The sequence below is a fragment of the Panulirus ornatus genome, chromosome 32 (assembly GCF_036320965.1).
Source record: "Panulirus ornatus isolate Po-2019 chromosome 32, ASM3632096v1, whole genome shotgun sequence".
NCBI lineage: Eukaryota > Metazoa > Arthropoda > Malacostraca > Decapoda > Palinuridae > Panulirus > Panulirus ornatus.
Window position 1 is genome coordinate 14,061,867 of NC_092255.1, and position 27,295 is coordinate 14,089,161.

The 27,295-nt window shown below is 40.8% G+C and overlaps 1 protein-coding gene across 1 annotated transcript in view; it reads right to left on the reverse strand.

The window, feature by feature from the left end:
- Positions 1–27,295, reverse strand: part of LOC139759055 (RNA cytidine acetyltransferase-like) — a 175,190-nt gene that overhangs the window by 40,679 nt on the left and 107,216 nt on the right. Inside the window, exons 13-14 of the mRNA XM_071680969.1 lie at positions 16,616–16,745; positions 3,453–3,597 (exon numbers count right to left, since the gene is read on the reverse strand). Coding sequence (XP_071537070.1) covers positions 3,453–3,597; positions 16,616–16,745 — 275 coding nt within the window. The remainder of the gene's footprint in view (positions 1–3,452; positions 3,598–16,615; positions 16,746–27,295) is intronic.

The following is a 27,295-nucleotide window of genomic DNA, read 5'->3' on the forward strand; positions in this document are numbered from 1 at the left end:
CTCTCCATGTGACCAAACCATTTCAAAACACCCTCTTCTGCTCTCTCAACCACACTCTTTTTATTACCACACATCTCTCTTACCTTTCATTACTTACTCAATCAAACCACCTTACACCACATACTGTCCTCAAACATCTCATTTCCAGCACATTCACCCTCCTCCGAACAACTCTATCTATAGTACATGCCTTGGACCCATATAACATTGTTGGAACCACTATTCCTTCAAACATACCCATTTTTGCTTTCTGAGATAATGTTCTCGACTTCCACACATTTTTCAATGCTCCCAGAACTTTCGCCCCCTTCCCCACCTTATGATTCACTTCTGCTTCCATGGTTCCATCCACTGCCAAATCCACCCCCAGATATCTAAAACACTTCACTTCCTCCAGTTTTTCTCCATTCAAACTTACCTCCCAACTGACTTGTCCATCAACTCTACCGTACCTAATAACCTTGCTCTTATTCACATTTACTCTCAGCATTCTTCTTTCACTGACTTTACCAAACTCAGTCACCAGCTTCTGCAGTTTCTCACATGAATCAGCCAACAGCGCTGTATCATCAGTGAACAACAACTGACTCACTTCCCAAGCTCCCTCATCCACAACAGACTGCATACTTGACCCTCTTTCCAAAACTCTTGCATTCACCTCCCTAACAACCCCATCCATAAATGAATTAAACAACCATAAAGACATCATGCACCCCTGCCACAAACCAACATTCAATGAGAACCAATCACTTTCCTCTCTTCCTAAACGTACACATGCCTTACATCCTCGATAAAAACTTTTCACTGCTTCTAACAACTAACCTCCCACACCATATATTATTAATATCTTCCACAGAGCATCTCTGTCAGCTCTATCATATGCCTTCTCCAGATCCATAAATGCTACATACAAATCCATTTGCTTTCCTAAGTATTTCTCACTTACATTTTTCAAAGCAAACACCAGATCAACACATCCTCTACCACTTCTGAAACCACACTCCTATTACCCAATCTGATGCTCTGTACATGCTTTCACCCTCTCAATCAATACCCTCCCACATAATTTCCCAGGAATACTCAACAAACTTATACCTCTGTAATTTGAGCACTCACTCTTATCCCCTTTGCCTTTGTACAATGGCACTATGCAAGCATTCCGCCAGTTCTCAGGCACCTCCCCATGAGTCATACATACACTAAATAACCTCACCAACCAGCAACAATACAGTCAACCTCTTTTTCAATAAATTCCACTGCAATACCATCCAAACCTGCTGCCTTGCCGGCTTTCATCTTCCGCAAAGCTTTTACTATCTCTCCTCTGTTTACCAAATAAATCTCCCTAACATTTTCACTTTGCACACCACCTAGACCAAAACACCCTATATCTGTCACTCTATCATCAAACACATTCAACAAACCTTCAAAATACTTACTCCATCTCCTTCTCACGTCACCACTACTTGTTATCACCTCCCCATTAGCCCCCTTCACTGATGTTCCCATTTGTTCCCTTGTCTTACGCATTTTATTTACCTCCTTCCAAAACATCTTTTTATTCTCCCCAAAATTTAATGATACTCTCTCACCTCAACTCTCATTTACCCTCTTTTTCGCATCTTTCACCTTTCTCTTGACCTCCTCCCTCTTTCTTTTATACATTGCCCAGTCCTTTGCATTATTTCCCTGCAAAAATCATCCAAATGCCTCTCTCTTCTCTTTCACTAATAATCTTACTTCTTCATCCCACCACTCACTACCCTTTCTAATCTGCCCACCTCCGCTTCTCATGCCACAAGTATCTTTTGCACAAGCCATCACTGCTTCCCTAAATACATCCCATTCCTCCCCCACTCCCTTTATGTCCTTTGTTCTCACCTTTTTCCATTCTGTACACCGTCTCTCCTGGTGCTTCCTCACACAAGTCTCCTTCCCAAGCTCACTTACTCTCATCACCCCAACATTCTCTCTTCTTTTCTGAAAACCTCTACAAATCTTCACCTTCACCTCCACAAGATAAATCTATATGTCTGAGATTCAAAATTCTACTTAACCCTCCAGTTAATGAAAGTACTTCCTCATTCATTTTATGATAAAGCAAAATTCTCTTAAATAAGCCACCATTACATGGTGTAGAATGCAGTCATTCACATCTGCCACTCCTGATCACAAAAAATTTCACATATTTGGAACTTGGCAGTGTAATACCCATTCTGAAAACCTCAATACCTTCCACCTACCACACTATGACACTAATACTGTCACCACTGAAGCTCCTTGAAAAATTCATAACAGAATCAATCAATCTATCCAACTCTCACCATCGCAACATGGCTCCTGATCCAAACCACTTCAGTGCCACATTGCATACAAATCTCACACAACACATTCTGGACGGCTTCAACCATCCAAAAGCCAACTCTTACACAATACTACAGATAACAGAAATCATTACAGCATTTGATATTATTCCTAGATATACCATCATACAAAGGATTCTTGATAACACCCTTCATAAAAATTATATAAATGACTGACTAACTTGAATTCAAAGCCAGCCACCAAGCTTGAGTTATCTAAAAAAAGGCTACACTTCTAAAACTCTAAAGCTCTGCAATAGAATCCTCCAATAAGTTGTTCTTTCTCTAACCTTCTTCAATCTCTTCATAATAACCTACCTCATACTAAAGCGGATGATTAAAGCATACCATATGAAACTAACCTTTCTTCCCCTTGTAGACCTTAATACAAGCTCATAATGACTCATCCCAGACACCCAGCAACAGGACCATTCTTGAACTGTATGATGTGTTTGCTCATTAATTTCCTACAAGAGTACAAGCCTGAAGATGATTCTCTGCTTTCATGTTGCTTTGGTGCATTACACATTACAGCTAGAGAATGGATGAAAGTGAACAAGGCCTTTTCTTTGTTCCTGGTGTTACCTCACTAACACTTGGAATGGCAAACAATTATGTAAGAAAAATTGAATGAAAAAGAAATGTGTGAATTTATAGCAGTACACTCATCATTATTTGTATACAGCATCACAGATATGTTCAATTTCATTTCATGAGGTCTTTGTTTTTTCTAGGACAGGTACAAAGGGAAAGTATTCTACAATATATGGTCATGCAAAGAGTATAACTCTCCTAACTAAAAGCCATCTTTCTTTATCGAGTTGATATAGAATATGATATTTTCCAATTTCCAAAGAAAGCACTACATTAGTTTAATTATGACCCTGTGACAGAAGATTAAAGTTTCAAACACCAAAATTCTTTGTTTTGATGTTTTGAATGCCACATCTATATAAAGTGTCAACAGTAATCTCTAAATGTTTAAGAATTTTATGCAAACAACTTTTTTTGCTTCAGGCACAACACCTTGCAGTAAACTATCAGCAATAATATATCACATATAATTACTGAAAATCTAAAGAAACTAACCTGATGTACAATGGAACATATCCACCCTGGCACCAAAATTTCAGGAGTGGCAGAGTAATGCCATATGATACACTTAAATAGTCTATGTGTTCAGGCAGACGTTCACCCAACTTTGACAATAGGGGCTCCTCCCTCTTTCGTGGAACTGTAAATACAAGAAACCTGTCACAAATAATTGTAGTAACCAAAAAGTATATGAATGTGACAGCATTACGTCTGGGGTAAACCATGGAAAGGTCTGTGGGGCCTGAATGTGGATAGGGAGCTGTGGTTTTGGTGCATTACACAACAGCTACAGATTGAGTGAGAACAAAGGTGGCCTTTTTTGTCTGTTTTCCTGGCACTACCTCGCTGAAGCAAGGGATAGCGATGCTGTATCCTGTGGGGGAAGGAGTGCCAGGAAAGGATGGAGGCAAGCAAGTATGAATATGTACATGTGCATATATGTACAAGTCTATGTATGTGTAGGTATTTGTATGTATATGTGTATATGTTGATATGTATAAGTATATGCAAGTATATGTGCATAAGTTATGAGGCATTTGTTAGTTGAGTATTCCTGGGAAATTATATGGGATGGTATCGATTGAGAGGGTGAAGGTATGTACAGAGCATCAGATTGGGGAAGAGCAGTGTGGTTTCAGAAGTGGTAGAGGATGTATCGATCAGGTATTTCCTTTGAAGAATGTATGTGAGAAATACTTAGAAAAGCAAATGGATTTGTATGTAGCATTTATGGACCTTGAGAAGGAATATGATAGTTGATAGAGATGCTCTGTGGAAGGTATTAAGAATATATGGTGTGGAAGGCAAGTTGCTAGAAGCAGCGAAAAGTTTTTATCGAGGATGTAAGGCATCTGTATGAGAAGGAAGAGAGGAAAGTGACTGGTTCTCATTGAATGTTGGTTTGCGGCAGGGATGCATAAACAAATTAAACATGGTTGTTTAATTTGTTTATGGATGGGGTTGTTAGGGAGGTGAATGCAAGAGTTTTGGAGAGAGGGGTAAGTATGAAGTCTGTTGTGGATGAGAGAGCTTGGGAAGTGAGTCAGTTGTTGTTCGCTGATGATACAGCGCTGGTGGTGGATTCGGGTGAGAAACTGCAAAAGCTGGTGACTGAGTTTGGTAAAGTGTGTGAAAGAAGAAAGCTGAGAGTAAATATGAATAAGAACAAGGTTATTAGGTACAGTAGGATTGAGGGATAAGTCAACTGGGAGGTAAGTTTGAATGGAGAAAAACTGGATAAAGTGAAGTGTTTTAGATATCTGGGAGTGGATTTGGCAGCAGATGTAACTATGGAAGCGGAAGTGAGTCACAGTGTGGGGAGGGAGCGAAAGTTCTGGGAGTGTTGAAAAATGTATAGAAGGCGAAAACATCATCTCCGAAAGCTAAAATGGGTATGTTTCAAGGAATAGTGGTTCCAACAAGGTTATATGGTTGCGAGGCGTGGCCTATAGATAGAGTTGGGTGGAGGAGGGTGGATGTGTTGGAAATGAGATGTTTGAGGACAATATGTGGTGTCAGGTGGTTTGATTAAGTAATGAAAGGGGAAGAGAGATGTGTGGTAAAAAAAAGTGTGGTTGAGAGAGCAGAAGAGGGTGTTTTGAAATGGTTTGGTCACATAGAGAGAATGAGTGAGGATAGATTGACCAAGAGGATTTATGTGTCAGAGGTGGAGGGAATGAGGAGAAGTGGGAGACCAAATTGGAGGTGGAAAGATGGGGTGAAAAAGATTTTGAGCGATCGGGGCCTGAACATGCAGGAAGGTGAAAGGCGTGCAAGGAATACAGTAAATTGGAACGATGTGGTATACTGTGGTCGACATGATGCCAATGGATTGAACCAGGGCATGGGAAGCGTCAGGGGTAAACCATGGAAACTTTTGTGGGGCCTGGATGTGGACAGGGAGATGTGGTTTCGGTGCATTATACATGACATGACAGCTAGAGACTGAATGTGAACGAATGTGGCCTTTGATGTCTTTTCCTAGTGTTACCTCGCACGCAGGTGGGGGGAGGGGGTTGTCATTTCATGTGTGGCGGGGTGGCAACGGGAATGAATAAAGGCAGCAAGTATGAATTATGTACTTGTGTACATATGTATAAGTCTGTGTGTGTACATGTATGTATACGTTGAAATGTACAGGTATGTATATGTGCATGTGTGGATGTGTATGTATATACATGTGTATGTGGGTGGGTTGGGCCATTCTTTCGTCTGTTTCCTTGCGCTACCTCGCTAACGCAGGAGACAGCGACAAAGTATAATAAAAAAAATAAAAAATAATGTGCTTGTTTGGGCGTTTATGTAAATATAAGTGTATATGAGTGGATGGGCTATTCTTCGTGTTTCCTGGTGCTACCTCGCTGACGTGGGATACAGCAATCAATACTGAAATATACTGAAAATACACAAGTCACAAATGAAATGTCAGGTAGATATTGTGACAGAGTTCTGTATTATCCAAATAAAGGCTACTTTTGACATGGGAAACAGCAGTCAATACTATACAAATATACTGAAAATACACAAGTCACCAATGAAATGCCAGGTAGATATGGTGACAGAGTACTGTATTATCCAAATAAAGGCTACTTTTAAGAAAGATATTTGAAATATAGTCCCAAGTTTCTATTTAAGATGCCATTTTGAGTTAAATGCTAGCATTCTTTGTTCACCATAAAAATGTACTATCAAAATTAGCTTATTACACAGTACTGTAAAGAAAATTTAATAAGAATTTAATCCTGCCAGAAATGTTAAAAGAAAACCTTTGCATATCAAAAATGCAATGTTGTATGGGGAAAAGTAGGTTTCGAAGTATGAACAACCATTTTCCTGTTGCATGCAATGGCCTATCAACATCTCAGAAAGCACTTGCTCAGACAGGGATTAAACACTATCTTAACCCTCCCCACACCCCCACCTAAAAAGAAAGTGTACATATCTATGATCAATCACCACCCAGCTCCTTGACTATCATAAAACATATGGGTCCAGCAATTGCTAATTCACTTTCTGCCCTCTTCTAGCCATTCTATCAATACATGTTTTTTTCATATTTGATCACCATATCTTGCATTAGCATGGTAAATCCAGGAACGGACAAAGAAATGCTGCATTCCCTCACATCAATTCTCTAACTGTCACATGTAATACATCAAAACTAGGCTCCACAGACCTTTCCATGGCTTACCCCAACAATTTCACATACCCTGATTTAGCCCACAGACATTATTTTGAACCCTGTAAACATATCATTCTAGTTCACTCTATCTCATGCATGCCTTTCACCCACTTGCACATTTAGGCTCCAATCACTCAATATCTTTTTCACACCATCCTTCCATCTCCAATTTGGTCTAATCCTTCTCCTTGTTCCCTCTACTTCTGACACACATATCCTCTATGTTAACCTCTCCATATATCCAAACCATTTTAGCACAACCTCTTTAAATCTCATCCACATTCATTTTATTATCACAACCCTCTTTTACTACTTACTTGATCAAACTACCTCACACCACATACTGTCATCAAACATTTATTTTGCAACATATCCATCCTCGTCTGCATATCTTCATCATTATAGCAAATGCCTCCACCCATAGAACATACCCATTTTTGCCCTCCAAGATGAGGTCCTCTCTTTCTACACATTTTTCGGTGCTCCAAGAATCTTCTTCCACTCACCCACCCTATGGCGTACTTTCACTTCCATGGTTCCATTTGCCACCATGTCCACTTCCAGGTATCTGAAACACTTTACTTCTTACAATTTTTCTCCATTCAAAATCACACCCCAACAAGCCTATTCCTCAACCCTACTAAACCTAATAACCCTTGCTTTTCTTAAAATTTACCCTCAACTTCTTCCTTTCACACACAAAACTCGATCATCAAACTAAGCAGTTTCTCACTTGAATCAGCCACCAGTACTGTATCGTCAGCAAACAAGAACTGACCCACTTTCCAACAAATATAACATACAAAAAAGGTTGGGCAACAGATAAAAATAAATTTACTTGACATTTAATACTTTTACCTTTTACAGTTCTTAAGAGATCTTTCATGCCAAACTTTCTATACTCTCGGGCATTTCAACTTCTTGAATTTTTCAACAGAAGTGAGTCAGTTGTTGTTTGCCGATGATACAGCTCTAGTGGCTGATTCATGTGAGAAACTATAGAGGTAGGTGACTGAGTTTGGATAAAAGTGTGAAAGGAGAAAGTTGAGAGTAAATGTGAATAAGAGCAAGGTTATTAGGTTCAGTAAGGTTGAGGGACAAGTAAATTGGGATGTAAGTTTGAATGGAGAAAAATTGCAGGAAGTGAAGTGTTTCAGATATCTGGGAGTAGACTTACCAGCAGCTGGGACCATGGAAGCAGAAGTGTGGGGGAGGGGGTGAAGGTTCTGGGAGCGATGAAGAATGTGTGGAATGAGAGAACATTTTGTCTTGGAGAGCAAAAATGGGTATGTTTAAAGGAATAGTAGTTCCAGCAATGTTATATGGTTGTGAGACATGGGCAATGGACAGAGTTGTACAGATGAGAGTGTATGTGTTGGAAATGAAATGTTTGAGGACAATATGTGGTGTGAGGTGGTTTGATTGAGTAAGCAATGTAAGGGTAAGAGAAATGTGTGGAAATAAAGAGTATGGTTGAGAGAGCAAAAGAGGATGTATTGAAATGGTTGGGACATATGGAGAAAACAAGTGAAGAAAGATTGACAAAGAGGATATATCTGTCAAGAGGTGGAGGGAACAAGGAGAAGCGGGAGACCAAATTGGAGGTGGAAGATGGAGTGAAAGAGATTTTGAGCAATCAGGGCCTGAACATACAGGAGGGTGGGAGGCATGCAAGGAATAGAGTGAATTGGAACGATGTGGTATACCAGGTCCAACATGCTGTCATTGGACTGAACCAGGGCATGTGAAGTGTCTTAGACCTAGATGTGGGTAAGGAGCTGTGGTTTCAGTGAATTACACATGACTGCTAGAAACTGATTGTGAAAGAATGGAGCCTTTCTTGACTGTATTCCTGGTGCTACCTCGCTGAAGCAGGGGATGGCGATGCTGTTTTCCTGTGGGGCAGGGTAGCAGCAGGAATGCATGAAAGCAAGCATGAATATGCACATGTGTAAGTATGTAGGGTTTGTGTATGTATATGTTGATATCTATATGTGTGCATGTGGGCGTTTATGCACATATGTGTATATGAGTGGAGGGGCCATTCTTCGTCTGTTTCCTGGCACTACCTCGCTGACATGGGAAACAGTGATTATGTATAATAATAATAATGATGATAATAATAATAATAATAATGATAATAATAATAATAATAATAATAATAATAAAAATAATAATAATAATAACCTGAAAGTTGATGGAGAGAGATGGGTGATTATTGGTGCATATGCACCTGGGCATGAGAAGATAGATCATGAGGCAAGTGTTTTGGGTGCAGCTGAATGAGTGTGTTAGTGGTTTTGATGCACAAGACCAGGTTATAGTGATGGGTGATTTGAATGCAAAGGTGAGTAATGTGGCAGTTGAGGGAATAATTGGTATACATGGGGTGTTCAGTGTTGTAAATGGAAATGGTCAAGAGCTTGTAGATTTATGTGCTGGAAAAGGACTGGTGATTGGGAATACCTGGTTTAAAAAGAGAGATATACATAAGTATACGTATGTAAGTAGGAGAGATGGCCAGAGAGCATTATTGGATTACGTGTTAATTGACAGGTGCGCGAAAGAAAGACTTTTGGATGTTAATGTGCTGAAAGGTGCAACTGGAGGGATGTCTGATCATTATCTTGTGGAGGCCAAGGTGAACATTTGTATGGGTTTTCAGAAAAGAAGAGTGAATGTTGGGGTGAAGAGGGTGGTGAGAGTATGTGAGCTTGGGAAGGAGACTTGTGTGAGGAAGTACCAGGAGAGACTGAGTACAGAATGGAAAAAGGTGAAAACAATGTAAGTAAGGGGAGTGGGGGAAGGAATGGGATGTATTTAGGAAAGCAGTGATGGAGTGCGCAAAAGATGCTTGTGGCATGAGAAGCATGGGAGGTGGGCAGATTAGAAAGGGTAGTGAGTGGTGGGATGATGAAGTAAGATTATTAGTGAAAGAGAAGAGAGAGGCATTTGGACGATTTTTGCAGGGAAAATATGCAATTGAGTGGGAGATGTATAAAAGAAAGAGACAGGAGGTCAAGAGAAAGGTGCAAGAGGTGAAAAAGAGGGCAAATGAGAGTTGGGGTGAGAGAGTATCATTAAATTTTAGGGGGAATAAAAAGATGTTCTGGAAGGAGGTAAATAAAGTGTGTAAGACAAGGGAGCAAATGGGAACTTCAGTGAAGGGCACTAATTGGGAGATGATAAAAAGTAGTGGTGATGTGAGAAGGAGGTGGAGTGAGTATTTTGAAGGTTTGTTGAATGTGTTTGATGATAGAGTGGCAGATATAGGATGTTTTGGTTGAGGTGGTGTGCAAAGTGAGAGGGTTAGGGAAAATGATTTGGTAAACAGAGAAGAGGTAGTAAAAGCTTTGCGGAAGATGAAAGCTGGCAAGGCAGCAGGTTTGGATGGTATTGCAGTGGAATTTAAAAAAAAAAAGAGGGTGACTATTGTTGACTGGTTGGTAAGGTTATTTAATGTATGTATGACTCATTGTGAGGTGCCTGAGGATTGGCAGAATGCGTGCATAGTGCCATTGTACAAAGGCAAAGGGGATAAGAGTGAGTGCTCAAATTACAGAAGTATAAGTTTGTTGAGTATTCCTGGTAAATTATGTGGGAGGGTATTGATTGAGAGGGTGAAGGCATGTACAGAACATCAGATTGGGGAAGAGCAGTGTGGTTTCAGAAGTGGTAGAGGATGTGTGGATCAGGTGTTTGCTTTGAAGAATGTATGTGAGAAATACTTAGAAAAGCAAATGGATTTGTATGTAGCATTTATGGATCTGGAGAAGGCATATGATAGAGTTGATAGAGATGCTCTGTGGAAGGTATTAAGAATATATGGTGTGGGAGGCAAGTTGTCAGAAGCAGTGAAAAGTTTTTATCGAGGATGTAAGGCATGTGTACGTGTAGGAAGAGAGGAAAGTGATTGGTTCTCAGTGAATATAGGTTTGCAGCAGGGGTGTGTGATGTCTCCATGGTTGTTTAATTTGTTTATGGATGGGGTTGTTAGGGAGGTGAATGCAAGAGTTTTGGAAAGAGGAGCAAGTATGAAGTCTGTTGGGGATGAGAGAGCTTGGGAAGTGAGTCAGTTGTTGTTCGCTGATGACACAGCGCTGGTTTCAGAAGTGGTAGAGGATGTGTGGATCAGGTGTTTGCTTTGAAGAATGTATGTGAGAAATACTTAGAAAAGCAAATGGATTTGTATGTAGCATTTATGGATCTGGAGAAGGCATATGATAGAGTTGATAGAGATGCTCTGTGGAAGGTATTAAGAATATATGGTGTGGGAGGCAAGTTGATAGAAGCAGTGAAAAGTTTTTATCGAGGATGTAAGGCATGTGTACGTGTAGGAAGAGAGGAAAGTCATTGGTTCTCAGTGAATATAGGTTTGCAGCAGGGGTGTGTGATGTCTCCATGGTTGTTTAATTTGTTTATGGATGGGTTTGTTAGGGAGGTGAATGCAAGAGTTTTGGAAAGAGGGGCAAGTATGAAGTCTGTTGGGGATGAGAGAGCTTGGGAAGTGAGTCAGTTGTTGTTCGCTGATGACACAGCGCTGGTGGCTGATTCATGTTAGAAACTGCAGAAGCTGGTGACTGACTTTGGTAAAGTGTGTGAAAGAAGAAAGTTAAGAGTAAATGTGAATAAGAGCAAGGTTATTAGGTACAGTAGGGTTGAGGGTCAAGTCAATTGGGAAATAAGTTTGAATGGAGAAAAACTGGAGGAAGTAAAATGTTTTAGATATCTGGGAGTGGATCTGGCCACGGATGGAACCATGGAAGCGGAAGTGAATCATAGGGTGGGGAGGGGGTGAAAATCCTGGGAGACTTGAAGAATGTTTGGAATTCGAGAACATTATCTCGGAAAGCAAAAATGGGTATGTTTGAAGGAACAGTGGTTCCAACAATGTTGTATGGTTGTGAGGCGTGGGCTATGGATAGAGTTGTGTGAAGGAGTATGGAAGTGCTGGAAATGAGGACAATGTGTGGTGTGAGGTCATTTAATCGAGTAAGTAATGTAAGGGTAAGAGAGATGTGTGGAAATAAAAAGAGCGTGGTTGAGAGAGCAGAAGAGGGTGTTTTGGAATGGTTTGGGCACATGGAGAGAATGACTGAGGAGAGATTGACCAAGAGGATAAATGTGTCGGAGGTGGAGGGAACAATGAGAAGTGGGAGACCAAATTGGAGGTGGAAAGATGGAGTGAAAAAGATTTTGAGTGATCGGGGCCAGAAAATGCAGGAGGATGAAAAGCAGGCAAGGAATAGAGAGAATTGGATCGATTTGGTATACCGGGGTTGACGTGCTGTCAGTGGATTGAATCAGGGCATGTGAAGCGTCTGGGGTAAACCATGGAAAGTTGTGTGGGGCCTGGAGGTGGAAAGGGAGCTGTGGTTTCGGGCATTATTGCATGACAGCTAGAGACTGAGTGTGAACGAATGGGGCCTTTGTTGTCTTTTCCTAGCGCTACCTCGCACACATGACGGGGGAGGGGGATGGTATTCCATGTGTGGCGAGGTTGCGATGGGAATGAATAAATGCAGACAGTGTGCATGGGTATATATGTATGTGTCTGTGTGTGTATATATATGTGTACATTGAGATGTATAGGTATGTGTATTTGCGTGTGTGGACGTGTATGTATATACATGTGTATGGGGGTGGGTTGGGCCATTTCTTTCGTCTGTTTCCTTGCGCTACCTCGCAAACGCAGGAGACAGCGAGAAAGCAAAATAAAAAAAAATAAAAATAATAATAATAATAATAATAATAATAATAATAATAATAATAATAATAATAATAATAATAATAATAATCGAGGTGGTCAAGGTGGTGTGCAAAGTGAGAGGGTTAGGGAAAATGATTTGGTAAACAGAGAAGAGGTAGTAAAAGCTTTGCGGAAGATGAAAGCCGGCAAGGCAGCAGGTTTGGATGGTATTGCAGTGGAATTTATTAAAAAAGGGGGTGACTGCATTATTGACTGGTTGGCAAGGTTATTTAATGTATGTATGACTCATGGTGAGGTGCCTGAGGATTGGCGGAATGCGTGCATAGTGCCATTGTATAAAGGCAAAGGGGATAAGAGTGAGTGCTCAAATTACAGAGGTATAAGTTTGTTGAGTATTCCTGGTAAATTATATTGGAGGGTATTGATTGAGAGGGTGAAGGCATGTACAGAGCATCAGATTGGGGAAGAGCAGTGTGGTTTCAGAAGTGGTAGAGGATGTGTGGATCAGGTGTTTGCTTTGAAGAATGTATGTGAGAAATACTTAGAAAAGCAAAGGGATTTGTATGTAGCATTTATGGATCTGGAGAAGGCATATGATAGAGTTGATAGAGATGCTCTGTGGAAGGTATTAAGAATATATGGTGTGGGAGGCAAGTTGTGAGAAGCAGTGAAAAGTTTTTATCGAGGATGTAAGGCATGTGTACGTGTAGGAAGAGAGGAAAGTGATTGGTTCTCAGTGAATGTAGGTTTGCGGCAGGGGTGTGTGATGTCTCCATGGTTGTTTAATTTGTTTATGGATGGGGTTGTTAGGGAGGTGAATGCAAGAGTTTTGAAAAGAGGGGCAAGTATGAAGTCTATTGGGGATGAGAGAGCTTGGGAAGTGAGTCAGTTGTTGTTCACTAATGATACAGCGCTGGTGGCTGATTCATGTAAGAAACTGCAGAAGCTGGTGACTGAGTTTGGTAAAGTGTGTGAAAGAAGAAAGTTAAGAGTAAATGTGAATAAGAGCAAGGTTATTAGGTACAGTAGGGTTGAGGGTCAAGTCAACTGGGAGGTAAGTTTGAATGGAGCAAAACTGGAGGAAGTAAAGTGTTTTAGATATCTGGGAGTGGATCTGGCAGCGGATGGAACCATGGAAGTGGAAGTGGCTCATAGGGTGGGGGAGGGGGCGAAAATCCTGGGAGCCTTGAAGAATGTGTGGAAGTCGAGAACATTATCTCGGAAAGCAAAAATGGGTATGTTTGAAGGAATAGTGGTTCCAACAATGTTGTATGGTTGCGAGGTGTGGGCTATGGATAGAGTTGTGCGCAGGAGGATGGATGTGCTGGAAATGAGATGTTTGAGGACAATGTGCGGTGTGACGTGGTTTGATCGAGTAAGTAACGTAAGGGTAAGAGAGATGTGTGGAAATAAAAAGAGCGTGGTTGAGAGAGCAGAAGAGGGTGTTTTGAAATGGTTTGGGCACATGGAGAGAATGAGTGAGGAAAGATTGACCAAGAGGATATATGTGTCGGATGTGGAGGGAACGAGGAGAAGTGGGAGACCAAATTGGAGGTGGAAAGATGGAGTAAAAAAGATTTTGTGTGATCGGGGCCTGAACATGCAGGAGGGTGAAAGGAGGGCAAGGAATAGAGTGAACTGGATCGATGTGGCATACCGGGGTTGATGTGCTGTCAGTGGATTGAATCAGAGCAGGTGAAGCGTCTGGGGTAAACCATGGAAAGCTGTGTAGGTATGTATATTTGCGTGTGTGGACGTATGTATATACATGTGTATGGGGGTGGGTTGGGCCAATTCTTTCGTCTGTTTCCTTGCGCTACCTCACAAACGGAGACAGCGACAAAGCAAAAAGAAAGAAAAAAAATAAAATAATAATAATAATAATAAGTACAGAATGGAAAAAGGTGAGAACAATGGAAGTAAGGGGAGTGGGGGAGGAATGGGATGTATTTAGGGAATCAGCGATGGATTGCGCAAAAGATGCTTGTGGCATGAGAAGCGTGGGAGGTGGGTTGATTAGAAAGGGTAGTGAGTGGTGGGATGAAGAAGTAAGATTATTAGTGAAAGAGAAGAGGGAGGCATTTGGACGATTTTTGCGGGGAAAAAATGCAATTGAGTGGGAGATGTATAAAAGAAAAAGACAGGAGGTCAAGAGAAAGGTGCAAGAGGTGAAAAAGAGGGCAAATGAGTTGGGGTGAGAGAGTATCATTAAATTTCAGAGAGAATAAAAAGATGTTCTGGAGGGAGGTAAATAAAGTGCGTAAGACAAGGGAGCAAATGAGAACTTCAGTGAAAGGCGCAAATGGGGAGGTGATAACAAGTAGTGGTGATGTGAGAAGGAGATGGAGTGAGTATTTTGAAGGTTTGTTGAATGTGTTTGATGATAGAGTGGCAGATATAGGGTGTTTTGGTCAAGGTGGTGTGCAAAGTGAGAGGGTTAGGGAAAATGATTTGGTAAACAGAGAAGAGGTAGTAAAAGCTTTGTGGAAGATGAAAGCCGGCAAGGCAGCAGGTTTGGATGGTATTGCAGTGGAATCTAATAAAAAAGGGGGTGACTGTATTGTTGACTGGTTGGTAAGGTTATTTAATGTATGTATGACTCATGGTGAGGTGCCTGAGGACTGGCAGAATGTGTGCATAGTGCCATTGTACAAAGGCAAAGGGGATAAGAGTGAGTGCTCAAATTACAGAGGTATAAGTTTGTTGAGTATTCCTGGTAAATTATATTGGAGGATTGAGAGGATGTAAGGCATGTGTACGTGTAGGAAGAGAGGAAAGTGATTGGTTCTCAGTGAATGCAGGTTTCCGCCAGGGGTGTGTGATGTCTCCATGGTTGTTTAATATGTTTATGGATGGGGTTGTAAGGGAGGTGAATGCAAGTTTTGGAAAAAGGGGCAAGTATGCAGTCTGTTGTGGATGAGAGAGATTGAGAAGTGAGTCAGTTGTTGTTCACTAATGATACAGCGCTGGTGGTTGATTTGGGTGAGAAACTGCAGAAGCTGCTGACTGAGTTTGGTAATGTAGGTGAAAGAAGAAAGCTGAGAGTAAATGTGAATAAAAGCAAGGTTATTAGGTACAGTAGGGTTGAAGGAAAAGTCAACTGGGAGAAAAACTGGAGGAAGTGAAGTGTTTTAGATATCTGGGAGTGGATTTGGCAGCGGATGGAACCATGGAAGCAGAAGTGAATCATAGGGTGGGGGAGGGGGCGAAATTTCTGGGAGTGTTGAAGAATGTGTGGAAGTCGAGAACATTATCTCGGAAAGCAAAAATAGGTATGTTTGAAGGAATAGTGGTTCCAACAATGTTATATGGTTGCGAGGCGTGGGCTATGGATAGAGTTGTGCAGAGGAGGGTGGATGTGCTGGAAATGAGATGTATGAGGACAATATGTGGTGTGAGGTGGTTTGATCGAGTAAGTAATAATAGGGTAAGAGAAATGTGCTGTAATAAAAAGAGTGTGGTTGAGAGAGCAGAAGAGGGTGTTTTGAAATGGTTTGGTCACATGGAGAGAATGAGTGAGGAAAAATTTACCAAGAGGATATATGTGTCAGAAGTGGAGGGAACGAGGAGAAGTGGGAGACCAAACTGGAGGTGGAGGGATGAAATGAAAAAGATTTTGAGTGATCAGGGCCTGAACATGCAGGAGGGTGAAAGGCATGCAAGGAATAGAGTGAACTGGAACGATATGGTATACCGGGTCGACGTGCTGTCAATGGATTGAACCAGGGCATGTGAAGTGTCTGGGGTAAACCATGGAAAGTTTTGTGGGGCCTGGATGTGGAAAGGGAGCTGTGGTTTCAGTTCATTATACATGACAGCTAGAGATTGAGTGTGAACGAATGTGGCCTTTGTTGTCTTTTCCTAGCGCTACCTTGCGCACATGCAGGGGGAGGGGGTTGTCACTTCATGTGTAGCGAGGTGGCAACGGGAATGAATAAAGTCAGCAAGTATTAATTATGTACATGTGTATATATATATATGTCTGTGTATGTATATATATGTATACGTTGAAATGTATAGGTATGCAAATGTGCGTGAGTGGACATGTATGTATATACATGTGTATGTGGGTGAGTTGGGCCATTCTTTTGTCTGTTTCCTTGCACTACCTCGCTGATGCAGGAGACAGTGACAAAGTACAAAAAAAAAAGAAAAAAAAATAATAATAATAAGTTTAATATATTTAAGATACAGTAACTATAATCCTTCTGAATACAAAGTATAAAAAAAGAAAATAGAAATAAAAGCCTTGAAATAAACACTCACCAATAACATTTTCATCATCATCACCTCCATCTCCTTTACATGCAGAATTGTGCTCATCATCGAAAGTAATATGCTTTCCCCTGTAGTAGTCATTCAGAAGGCTAATAGCCCTTGAGCCATAGCCCATTGACTGAAATAGTAGTTCAGCAATAAAAAATACTGCATATCATTATTTCAACTAAAATAGTAGTTCAGCATTAATAACAAATACTGCATATCATTATTTCATGAATGATGCTACAAGTGTTGTTATTTTCTAAGTTTTCAAAGAATCTCTACTCAAAAGACTAAACCATAAAAGAAAACTATTAGAATTACGGAGTTCAAGAGTCACAATTACGTAAAAATGAGTATATTTCTTATGACCATTTGAACAAAAAATAAAGGCAATTAACATGCTAATTCAATCACATGACATCACATGAAGGCATTCTAATTGGTAGTCATGGTACCATGACACAAAACTTTCAAAACTCCTGAATTCTGTATACAGTTTAGTATAAAAAACTTTTCATCAAAACTTTGTTTCTGTCATTAAAAACTTATACTAAATATTACTGATTTTGGAGCAATAATTTTCTTGAAAAGAACAATATATCTGTCCTTTATCTTCATCATATCACGTATTCAATTATCTATAACATCTGCCATAAATATCTTGCAGAAGAGTATTTTCAACCTGGATACAAATATCTTACTGCACTTAAGATTAGGTGGTCTGGAAGCTATAGAAGTTTATGAAATTACAGGAGTATAACTTAACAGAGGCAATAAAATGTAATTTTCTTATTGCTGTACATTTATTCTAAAACAGAGAAGAGGTAGTAAAAGCTTTGCGGAAGATGAAAGCCGGCAAGGCAACAGGTTTGGATGGTATTGCAGTGGAATATATTAAAAAAGGGGGTGACTGTATTGTTGACTGGTTGGTAAGGTTATTCAATGTATGTATGATTCATGGTGAGGTGCCTCAGGATTGGCAGAATGCTTGCATAGTGCCATTGTACAAAGGCAAAGGGGATAAGAGTGAATGCTCAAATTACAGAGGTATAAGTTTGTTGAGTATTCCTGAGAAATTATATGGGAGGGTATTGATTGAGAGGGTGAAGGCATGTACAGAGCATCAGATTGGGGAAGAGCAGTGTGGTTTCAGAAGTGGTAGAGGATGTGTGGATCAGGTGTTTGCTTTGAAGAATGTATGTGAGAAATACTTAGGAAAGCAAATGAATTTGTATGTAGCATTTATGGATCTGGAGAAGGCATATGACAGAGTTGATAGAGATGCTCTATGGAAGGTATTAAGAATATATGGTGTGGGAGGCAAGTTGTTAGAAGCAGTGAAAAGTTTTTATCGAGGATGTAAGGCATGTGTACATGTAGGAAGAGAGGAAAGTGATTGGTTCTCAGTGAATGTAAGTTTGCAGCAGGGGTGTGTGATGTCTCCAAGGTTGTTTAATTTGTTTATGGATGGGGTTGTTAGGGAGGTGAATGCAAGAGTTTTGAAAAGAGGGGCAAGTATGAAGTCTATTGGGGATGAGAGAGCTTGGGAAGTGAGTCAGTTGTTGTTCACTAATGATACAGCGCTGGTGGCTGATTCATGTGGGAAACTGCAGAAGCTGGTGACTGAGTTTGGTAAAGTGTGTGAAAGAAGAAAGTTGAGAGTAAATGTGAATAAGAGTAAGGTTATTAGGTACAGTAGGGTTGAGGGTCAAGTCAATGGGAGGTAAGTTTGAATGGAGAAAAACTGGAGGAAGTGAAGTGTTTTAGATATCTGGGAGTGGATTTGGCAGCAAATGGAACCATGGAAGTGGAAGTAAATCATAAGGTGGGGGAGGGGGCAAAAATCCTGGGAGCCTTGAAGAATGTGTGGAAGTCGAAAACATTATCTCGGAAAGTAAAAATGGGTATGTTTGAAGGAATAGTGGTTCCAACAATGTTGTATGGTTGCAAGGCATGAGCTATGGATAGAGTTGTGCACAGGAGGGTGGATGTGCTGGAAATGAGATGTTTGAGGACAATATGTGGTGTGAGGTGGTTTGATCAAGTAAGTAATGATAGGGTAAGAGAGATGTGTGGTAATAAAAAGAGTGTGGTTGAGAGAGCAGAAGAGGGTGTTTTGAAATGGTTTGGTCACATGGACAGAATGAGTGAGGAAAGATTGACAAAGAGGATATATGTGTCAGAGGTGGAGGGAACGAGGAGAAGTGGGAGACCTAATTGGAGGTGGAAAGATGGAGTGAAAAAGATTTTGAGTGATCGGGGCCTGAACATGCAGGAGGGTGAAAGGTGTGCAAGGAATAGAGTGAATTGGAACGATGTGGTATACCGGGGTCGATGTGCTGTCAATGGATTGAACCAGGGCATGTGAAGCGTCTGGGGTAAACCATGGAAAGTTCTGTGGGACCTGGATGTGGAAAGGGAGCTGTGGTTTCGGTGCATTATTACATGATCGCTAGAGACTGAGTGTGAACGAATGGGGCCTTTGTTGTCTTTTTTTAGTGCTACCTCGCACACATGAGGGGGGAGGGTGTTGTTATTCCATGTGTGGCGGGGTGGCAATGGGAATAAATAAAGGCAGACAGTATGAATTGTGTAAATGGGTATATATGTATATGTCTGTGTGTGTATATATATGTATACACTGAGATGTATAGGTATGCATATGTGCTGTGTGTGGACGTGTATGTATATACATGTGTACGTGGGTGGGTTGGGCCATTCTTTTGTCTGTTTCCTTCACTACCTCGCTAATGTGGGAGACAGTGACAAAGCAAAATAAATAAATAAATATTATTCTAAACCACTGTGTTTGGGCAACTTTACACTCTCATTAAAATTATCCTTATGTCATCTGAGCAATTAGCTTACATCAAGTGACAAAGACAAACTTGCAGAATATAAAGCTATACAATGAAGGGGTAAAACAGAATGGCATTCTGATCTTGGAGTTTTGTTAGACATATCAATGCACATAGACAAGGACAAAAAAAATAGTACTGTACTAGAATTACAAGAGACGGATTTAGAGTAAATGTATAAGAGTAGTGGATGAATGGAATAAACTAAGTAAAGAAACTGAGAATTCACCCACCATTTAAAGTGTAAAATGCTGTATGATTGTAAAGAAAGCTCAAGCAACTCCCTCCCCATTCTGTGAAAACGGGTAATGAAAAATGGGTAATTACATGCAAACAACCAGAGGTCATAAGTGGAAAGTAAGCAAGAAACATGTTAGAAAAGATCACAATATCAAATCAGTGGATGAATGGAATAATGAAAGTTATCAAATTAAGAATGATGACAGTAAACAAAAGATGTAAAGTCATATGGAAACAAAGTTCAACAAATAGAAACCAAGACTGATGGGCTTCCTCCTCATACTGTACAAACAAGTAATTATGGACAATTGTCCCAGCGAAGCAGTGGTTCATGGTTAACATTGTGTCCCTTCAATCTAAATTGCTTAGGTTTCAATCCCAGACAAGGTAGCTGGCTTACAGCCAAATCAGCTGTTCATCTTCCCCTTTCAAACTGTTAATGAACAAACACCTGGGGAGTGTATATGTGTGTTTACATACAGTGAAAACATGATATAAGAACAACATTAAGAAACTGGGCCACATAAAAACTCTCTCCCCATAACACTAAATCAATAATCACACAGTCAGGCTGTGGAATTCAGAAGACTGGGGCACTGATGAAGACAAGAAAGTATGTGAGAAACTAAATGACAAGTCCCAAAAGGATACTATGACCCCAGTACTAAAAAATGGGAGGGAGGGCATGGAAAACAATGAAACTGTTGAAAAGACATAAATATACAATTGAAGAATTCTAAACCATACAAGGCCCATGGGCCTCATGAAATTTTTTCATATGTACTCAAGAAGTGTGCAGTAACATCTGACAGACCACATGAAATGTTAAAAGAAACTGCTTGAAGAGGGGTTGTGTCACGGGAACTGAAGAGTGTGAATGTCCTGCCTATCTCTACGAAAGAAGACGAGGAAAATGCAATGAGCTACAAACCATTAAATTTGATGTAAGTGGTCTGACAAATGCTGGAAAAGGTAATCAAAAAGCAATTTGGTGATTGTAAGCAAAGGAGAAACCAACTACCAGCAAGGCAACCTGGATTCAGAGAAAAGTATCATACATAATGAACATATTAGACTTCTGTGACAGAATAAGCTCTTAACCATTCATTCTTGCATACTATGAGGCTCCTTCTCTTTCTCAGTTCTACATGTGCTATATTAGCCACTGCTCTCATAAGCTCTGTGTATCCTTGACCATATGACTCGTGCCTGCAATGCACCAATGGCCACTTCTTACCATAGTTTCCACATGAGGAGCAGCTACACAAGTATTGGTGGCTATAGTGCCTTTTTCTTTCCTAACACAGCAAAGCTGTGGTGATTTCTTCCTTCCATCTTTCTCTCTTCCTATGACCTTTCTGCTTTCAAGTGTTAGGTCTAAACTCAAATTAATACCTCCCTTCTTTTCTAACTCATTATACCTTTTCAACCAAAATGGTTTTGATTGGGGCATGCTTGTACCTGTGCTGTGTTGGTTGTTATAAAAGAAAGTATGACTTGGACAAAAATGGTTATGGAGAGACAAGATTCTCAACAGGCAAAAGGACTGAACACACCTGAGTACATAAAAAACATATCAGAAATGCCATACTAAGTGGTATGCTGTATGGCTGTTATTCTTGCTTTATTTGAGTGGCATACTGGAAGGACTGGATTCATACACAGAATGACTGGATTCATACTAAAATGGTTGGATTCACACAATTTTGTGGATGGTGCCAAAGTCATAAAAGAAGTAAGGAATGACCAGTTTTACATCAACTTACAATGGGACTTACATAAACTTTAAACATGGTCAGATACATGGTTAACGATGTTCAAATTAAGCAAAGTAATAAAGATTAGACATAATAAAAGGAAGCCTAGATACGACTATAAACTGAGAGGAAACAAATCAGAGGAATCAATGTATAAAAATGAAAGGGACTTTAGAGTCAATATAGTACCCACTTATCATTAAATCATCAAAGGAGAATTATTATGAAAGTAAGCTACCTATTCATTAATACCATGTATGCATTCAAATAGATGAATAAAGAAATGTTTCATAAACCATTCACAGCTCTTTTCTTTTACTAAATCAGCATTTATTTTTATATGTGCTCACCTTCCTACCTTACCAAGGCAGGGACTACCAGGAAAAATTCTCACTTTTACTCCTGTTCCTGCTTTTAGAAAATGATAGTACAGGAGGAGAGGATTTCCAGCCCCCACTTTCACCCCTAATAGTCTTCTACTACACACAAGAGATATATGGATAGTGTTCTTTCTACCCTATCCCCACTGAATCTCAGAATTTGGTTACTACACTTAAAGAAATACAGATTAAATAGAAATGGCTCAAAGGATGGCCACACAAGATGGTGCCTAAATAAGACCGGTGAGTTAAAAGGGTGATGTTTCTTGGCCAAACTGACAACACTGACAATGAACAATTCTTTAAAAGGTGCAAAGAAAGGGCTAAGCACAGAAGATAAACAGGCAAACTATTTGCTATATAAAATGTGAAGCACTTCTAAGGTAACAAAGAGATGGACAAATGGATCAAAGTAAGCGATAAGACAGTTAAATCAGCTAGTACAGTGAAGTTGAAAGGATTGAATGACATTCAAGAAAGTTTAAGAGATGAGGCCCCAAGGTGTAGAAATCCCAACCTATACTCTAAAAGGAGGCAATTACACACAAATGCACATATGCAATGTGTATAAATACCACTACCAAGAGGGATCTATGCATTCACTTCAGCATTATACCACTGCCATATAAGGCATGTTAGCTCACTTTTTGTATGTATCTTTTAGTTTTACTTGTATTTCTTTCATATTATGATGAGAAAAAAATCTGAAAGATGCAGACTCTGCAATTACCTACAGCATTATACATACCACGGCCACAAGAAGTATGTTAGCTCACTTCCTTGTACATTTTTTTATTATACTTGATTGCCGTTTCCCATGTCAGCGAGGGAAAACCAGGAGACACACAGAAAATGGCCCATCCACTCATGTACACACACACATATATATTCATTCATTATACTTTGTCGCTGTCTCCCACATTAGCAAGGTAGCACAAGGAAACAGATGAAAGAATGGCCCAACCCACCCACATACACATGTATATACATACACGTCCACACGCGCACATATATATACCTATACATCTCATAGGGTGTTTTGGTCGAGGTGGTGTGCAAAGTGTGAGGGTTAGGGAAAATGAGTTGGTAAACAGAGAAGAGGTAGTAAAAGCTTTGCGGAAGATGAAAGCCGGCAAGGCAGCAGGTTTGGATGGTATTGCAGTGGAATTTATTAAAAAAGGGGGTGACTGTATTGTTGACTGGTTGGTAAGGTTACTTAATGTATGTATGACTCATGGTGAGGTGCCTGAGGATTGGCGGAATGCGTGCATAGTGCCATTGTACAAAGGCAAAGGGGATAAGAGTGAGTGCTCAAATTACAGAGGTATAAGTTTGTTGAGTATTCCTGGCAAATTATAAGGGAGGGTATTGATTGAGAGGGTGAAGGCATGTACAGAGCATCAGATTGGGGAAGAGCAGTGTGGTTTCAGAAGTGGTAGAGGATGTGTGGATCAGGTGTTTGCTTTGAAGAATGTATGTGAGAAATACTTAGAAAAGCAAATGGATTTGTATGTAGCATTTATGGATCTGGAGAAGGCATATGATAGAGTTGATAGAGATGCTCTGTGGAAGGTATTAAGAATATATGGTGTGGGAGGCAAGTTGTTAGAAGCAGTGAAAAGTTTTTATCGAGGATGTAAGGCATGTGTACGTGTAGGAAGAGAGGAAAGTGATTGGTTCTCAGTGAATGTAGGTTTGCGGCAGGGGTGTGTGATGTCTCCATGGTTGTTTAATTTGTTTATGGATGGGGTTGTTAGGGAGGTGAATGCAAGAGTTTTGGAAAGAGGGGCAAGTATGAAGTCTGTTGTGGATGAGAGAGCTTGGGAAGTGAGTCAGTTGTTGTTCGCTGATGATACAGCGCTGGTGGTTGATTCATGTGAGAAACTGCAGAAGCTGGTGACTGAGTTTGGTAAAGTGTGTGAAAGAAGAAAGTTAAGAGTAAATGTGAATAAGAGCAAGGTTATTAGGTACAGTAGGGTTGAGGGTCAATTTAATTGGGAGGTGAGTTTGAATGGAGAAAAACTGGAGGAAGTGAAGTGTTTTAGATATCTGGGAGTAGATCTGGCAGCGGATGGAACCATGGAAGCGGAAGTGGATCATAGGGTGGGGGAGGGGGCGAAAATTCTGGGAGCCTTGAAGAATGTGTGGAAGTCGAGAACATTATCTCGGAAAGCAAAAATGGGTATGTTTGAAGGAATAGTGGTTCCAACAATGTTGTATGGTTGCGAGGCGTGGACTATGGATAGAGTTGTGCGCAGGAGGATGGATGTGCTGGAAATGAGATGTTTGAGGACAATGTGTGGTGTGAGGTGGTTTGATCGAGTAAGTAACGTACGGGTAAGAGAGATGTGTGGAAATAAAAAGAGCGTGGTTGAGAGAGCAGAAGAGGGTGTTTTGAAATGGTTTGGTCACATGGAGAGAATGAGTGAGGAAAGATTGACCAAGAGGATATATGTGTCGGAGGTGGAGGGAACGAGGAGAAGAGGGAGACCAAATTGGAGGTGGAAAGATGGAGTGAAAAAGATTTTGTGTGATCGGGGCCTGAACATGCAGGAGGGTGAAAGGAGGGCAAAGAATAGAGTGAATTGGAGCGATGTGGTATACCAGGGTTGACGTGCTGTCAGTGGGTTGAATCAAGGCATGTGTATGGGGGTGGGTTGGGCCATTTCTTTCGTCTGTTTCCTTGCGCTACCTCGCAAATGCAGGAGACAGCGGCAAAAAAAAAAAAAAAAATCTCAACATATACATATATATATATACACACCCAGACATATACATATTTACACATGTACATAATTCATACTGTCTGCCATTATTCATTCCCGTCACCACCCCGCCACACATGAAATGACAGCCCTAGGAAAAGACAACAAGCGCCACATTTGTTCACACTCAGTCTCTAGTTGTCATGTATAATGCACCGAAACCACAGCTCCCTTTCCACATGCAGGCCCCACAAAACTTTCCATGGCTTACCCCAGACGCTTCACATGCCCTGACAGCACATCAACCCCAGTTTACCACATCGTTCCAATTCACTCTATTCTTGCACGCCTTTCACCCTCCTGCATGTTCAGGCCCCGATCACTCAACATCTTTTTAACTCCATCCTTCCACCTCCAATCTGGTTTCCCACTTCTCCTCGTTCCCTCCACCTCAGACACATATATCCTCTTGGTCAATCATTCCTCACTCATTCTTTCCATGTGACCAAACCATTTCAAAAAACACCCTCCTGCTCCCTCAACCACACTCTTTTTATCACCACACATCTCTCTTACCCTATTATTACTTACTCAATCAAACCACCTCACACCATATATTGTCCTCAAACATCTCATTTCCAGCACATCCACCCTCCTCCGCACAAATCTATCTATAGTACACGCCTCGCAACCACATAACACTGTTGGAACCAGTATTCCTTCAAACACACCCAGCTGTGCTTTCCAAGATAATGTTCTCGACTTCCACACATTTTTCAATGCTCCCAGAACTTTCACCCCCTTCCCCACCCTATGATTCACTTCCACTTCCATGGTTTCATCCGCTGCCAAATCCACTCCCAGATATCTAAAACACTTCACTTCCTCCAGTTTTTCTCCATTCAAACTTACCTCCCAAGTGACTTGTCCCTCAACCCTACTGTACCTAATAACCTTGCTCTTATTCACATTCACTCTCAGCTTTTGTCTTTCACACACACTTTACCAAACTCAGTCACCAGCTTCTGCAGTTTCACATACAAATCAGCCACCAGCGCTGTATCATCAGCAAACACCATCTGACTCACTTCACAAGCTCTCTTATCCACAACAGACTGCATACTTGCCCCCCTTTCCAAAACTCTTGCATTCACCTCCCTAACAACCCTATCCATAAACAAATTAAACAATCATGGAGACATCACACACCCCTGCCGCAAACCAACATTCAATGAGAACCAAGCACTTTCTTATCTTCCTACATGTACATATGCCTTCCATTCTTAATAAAAACTTTTCACTGCTTCTAACAACTTGCCTCCCACACCATATATTCTTAATACCTTCCACAGAGCATCTCTATCATCTATATCATATGCCTTCTCCAGATCCATAAATGCTACGTACAAATCCATTTGCTTTTCTAAGTATTTCTCACATACATTCTTCAAAGCAAACACCGGATCCACACATCCTCTACCACTTCTGAAACCACACTGCTGTTCCCCAATCTGATGCTCTGTACATGCCTTTAACCTCTCAATCAATACCCTCCCATATTATCATACTTGATTGCCGTTATCCATGTCAGAGGAAAAACCAGAAGACACACAAAGAATGGCCCATCCACTCATACACATACACACACACACACACACATATATTTACTTTATTCATTTTGCTTTGTCGCTGTCTCCCGCGTTAGCGAGGTAGCACAAGGAAGCAGATGAAAGAATGGCCCAACCCACCCCCATACACATGTATATACATACACGTCCACACACGCAAATATACATACCTATACATCTCAACGTATACATATATATATACACACAGACATATACATATATACACATGCACATAATTCATACAGTCTGCCTTTATTCATTCCCATCGCCACCTAGCCACACATGAAATAACAGCCCCCTCCCCCCCTCATGTGTGTGAGGTAGCCCTAGGAAGACAACAAAGGCCCCATTCGTTCACACTCAGTCTCTAGCTGTCATGTAATAATGCACCGAAACCATAGCTCCCTTTCCACATCCAGGCCCCACAAAACTTTCCATGGTTTACCCTAGACGCTTCACATGCCCTGATTCAATCCATTGACAGCACATCGACCCCGGTATACCACATCGTTCCAATTCACTCTATTCCTTGCACGCCTTTCACCCTCCTGCATGTTCAGGGCCCCGATCACTCAAAATCTTTTTCACTCCATCTTTCCGCCTCCAATTAGGTAACCTACTCCCACTTCTCCTCGTTCCCTCCACCTCTGACACATATATCCTCTTGGTCAATCATTCCTCACTCAGTCTCTCCATGTGACCAAACCATTTGAAAAACACCCTCTTCTGCTCTCTCAACCACACTCTTTTTATTACCACACATCTCTCTTACCCTATTATTACTTACTCGATCAAACCACTTCACACCATATATTGTCCTCAAACATCTCATTTCCAGCACATCCACCCTCCTCCGCACAAATCTATCTATAGTACACGCCTCGCAACCACATAACACTGTTGGAACCAGTATTCCTTCAAACACACCCAGCTGTGCTTTCCAAGATAATGTTCTCGACTTCCACACATTTTTCAATGCTCCCAGAACTTTCACCCCCTTCCCCACCCTATGATTCACTTCCACTTCCATGGTTTCATCCGCTGCCAAATCCACTCCCAGATATCTAAAACACTTCACTTCCTCCAGTTTTTCTCCATTCAAACTTACCTCCCAA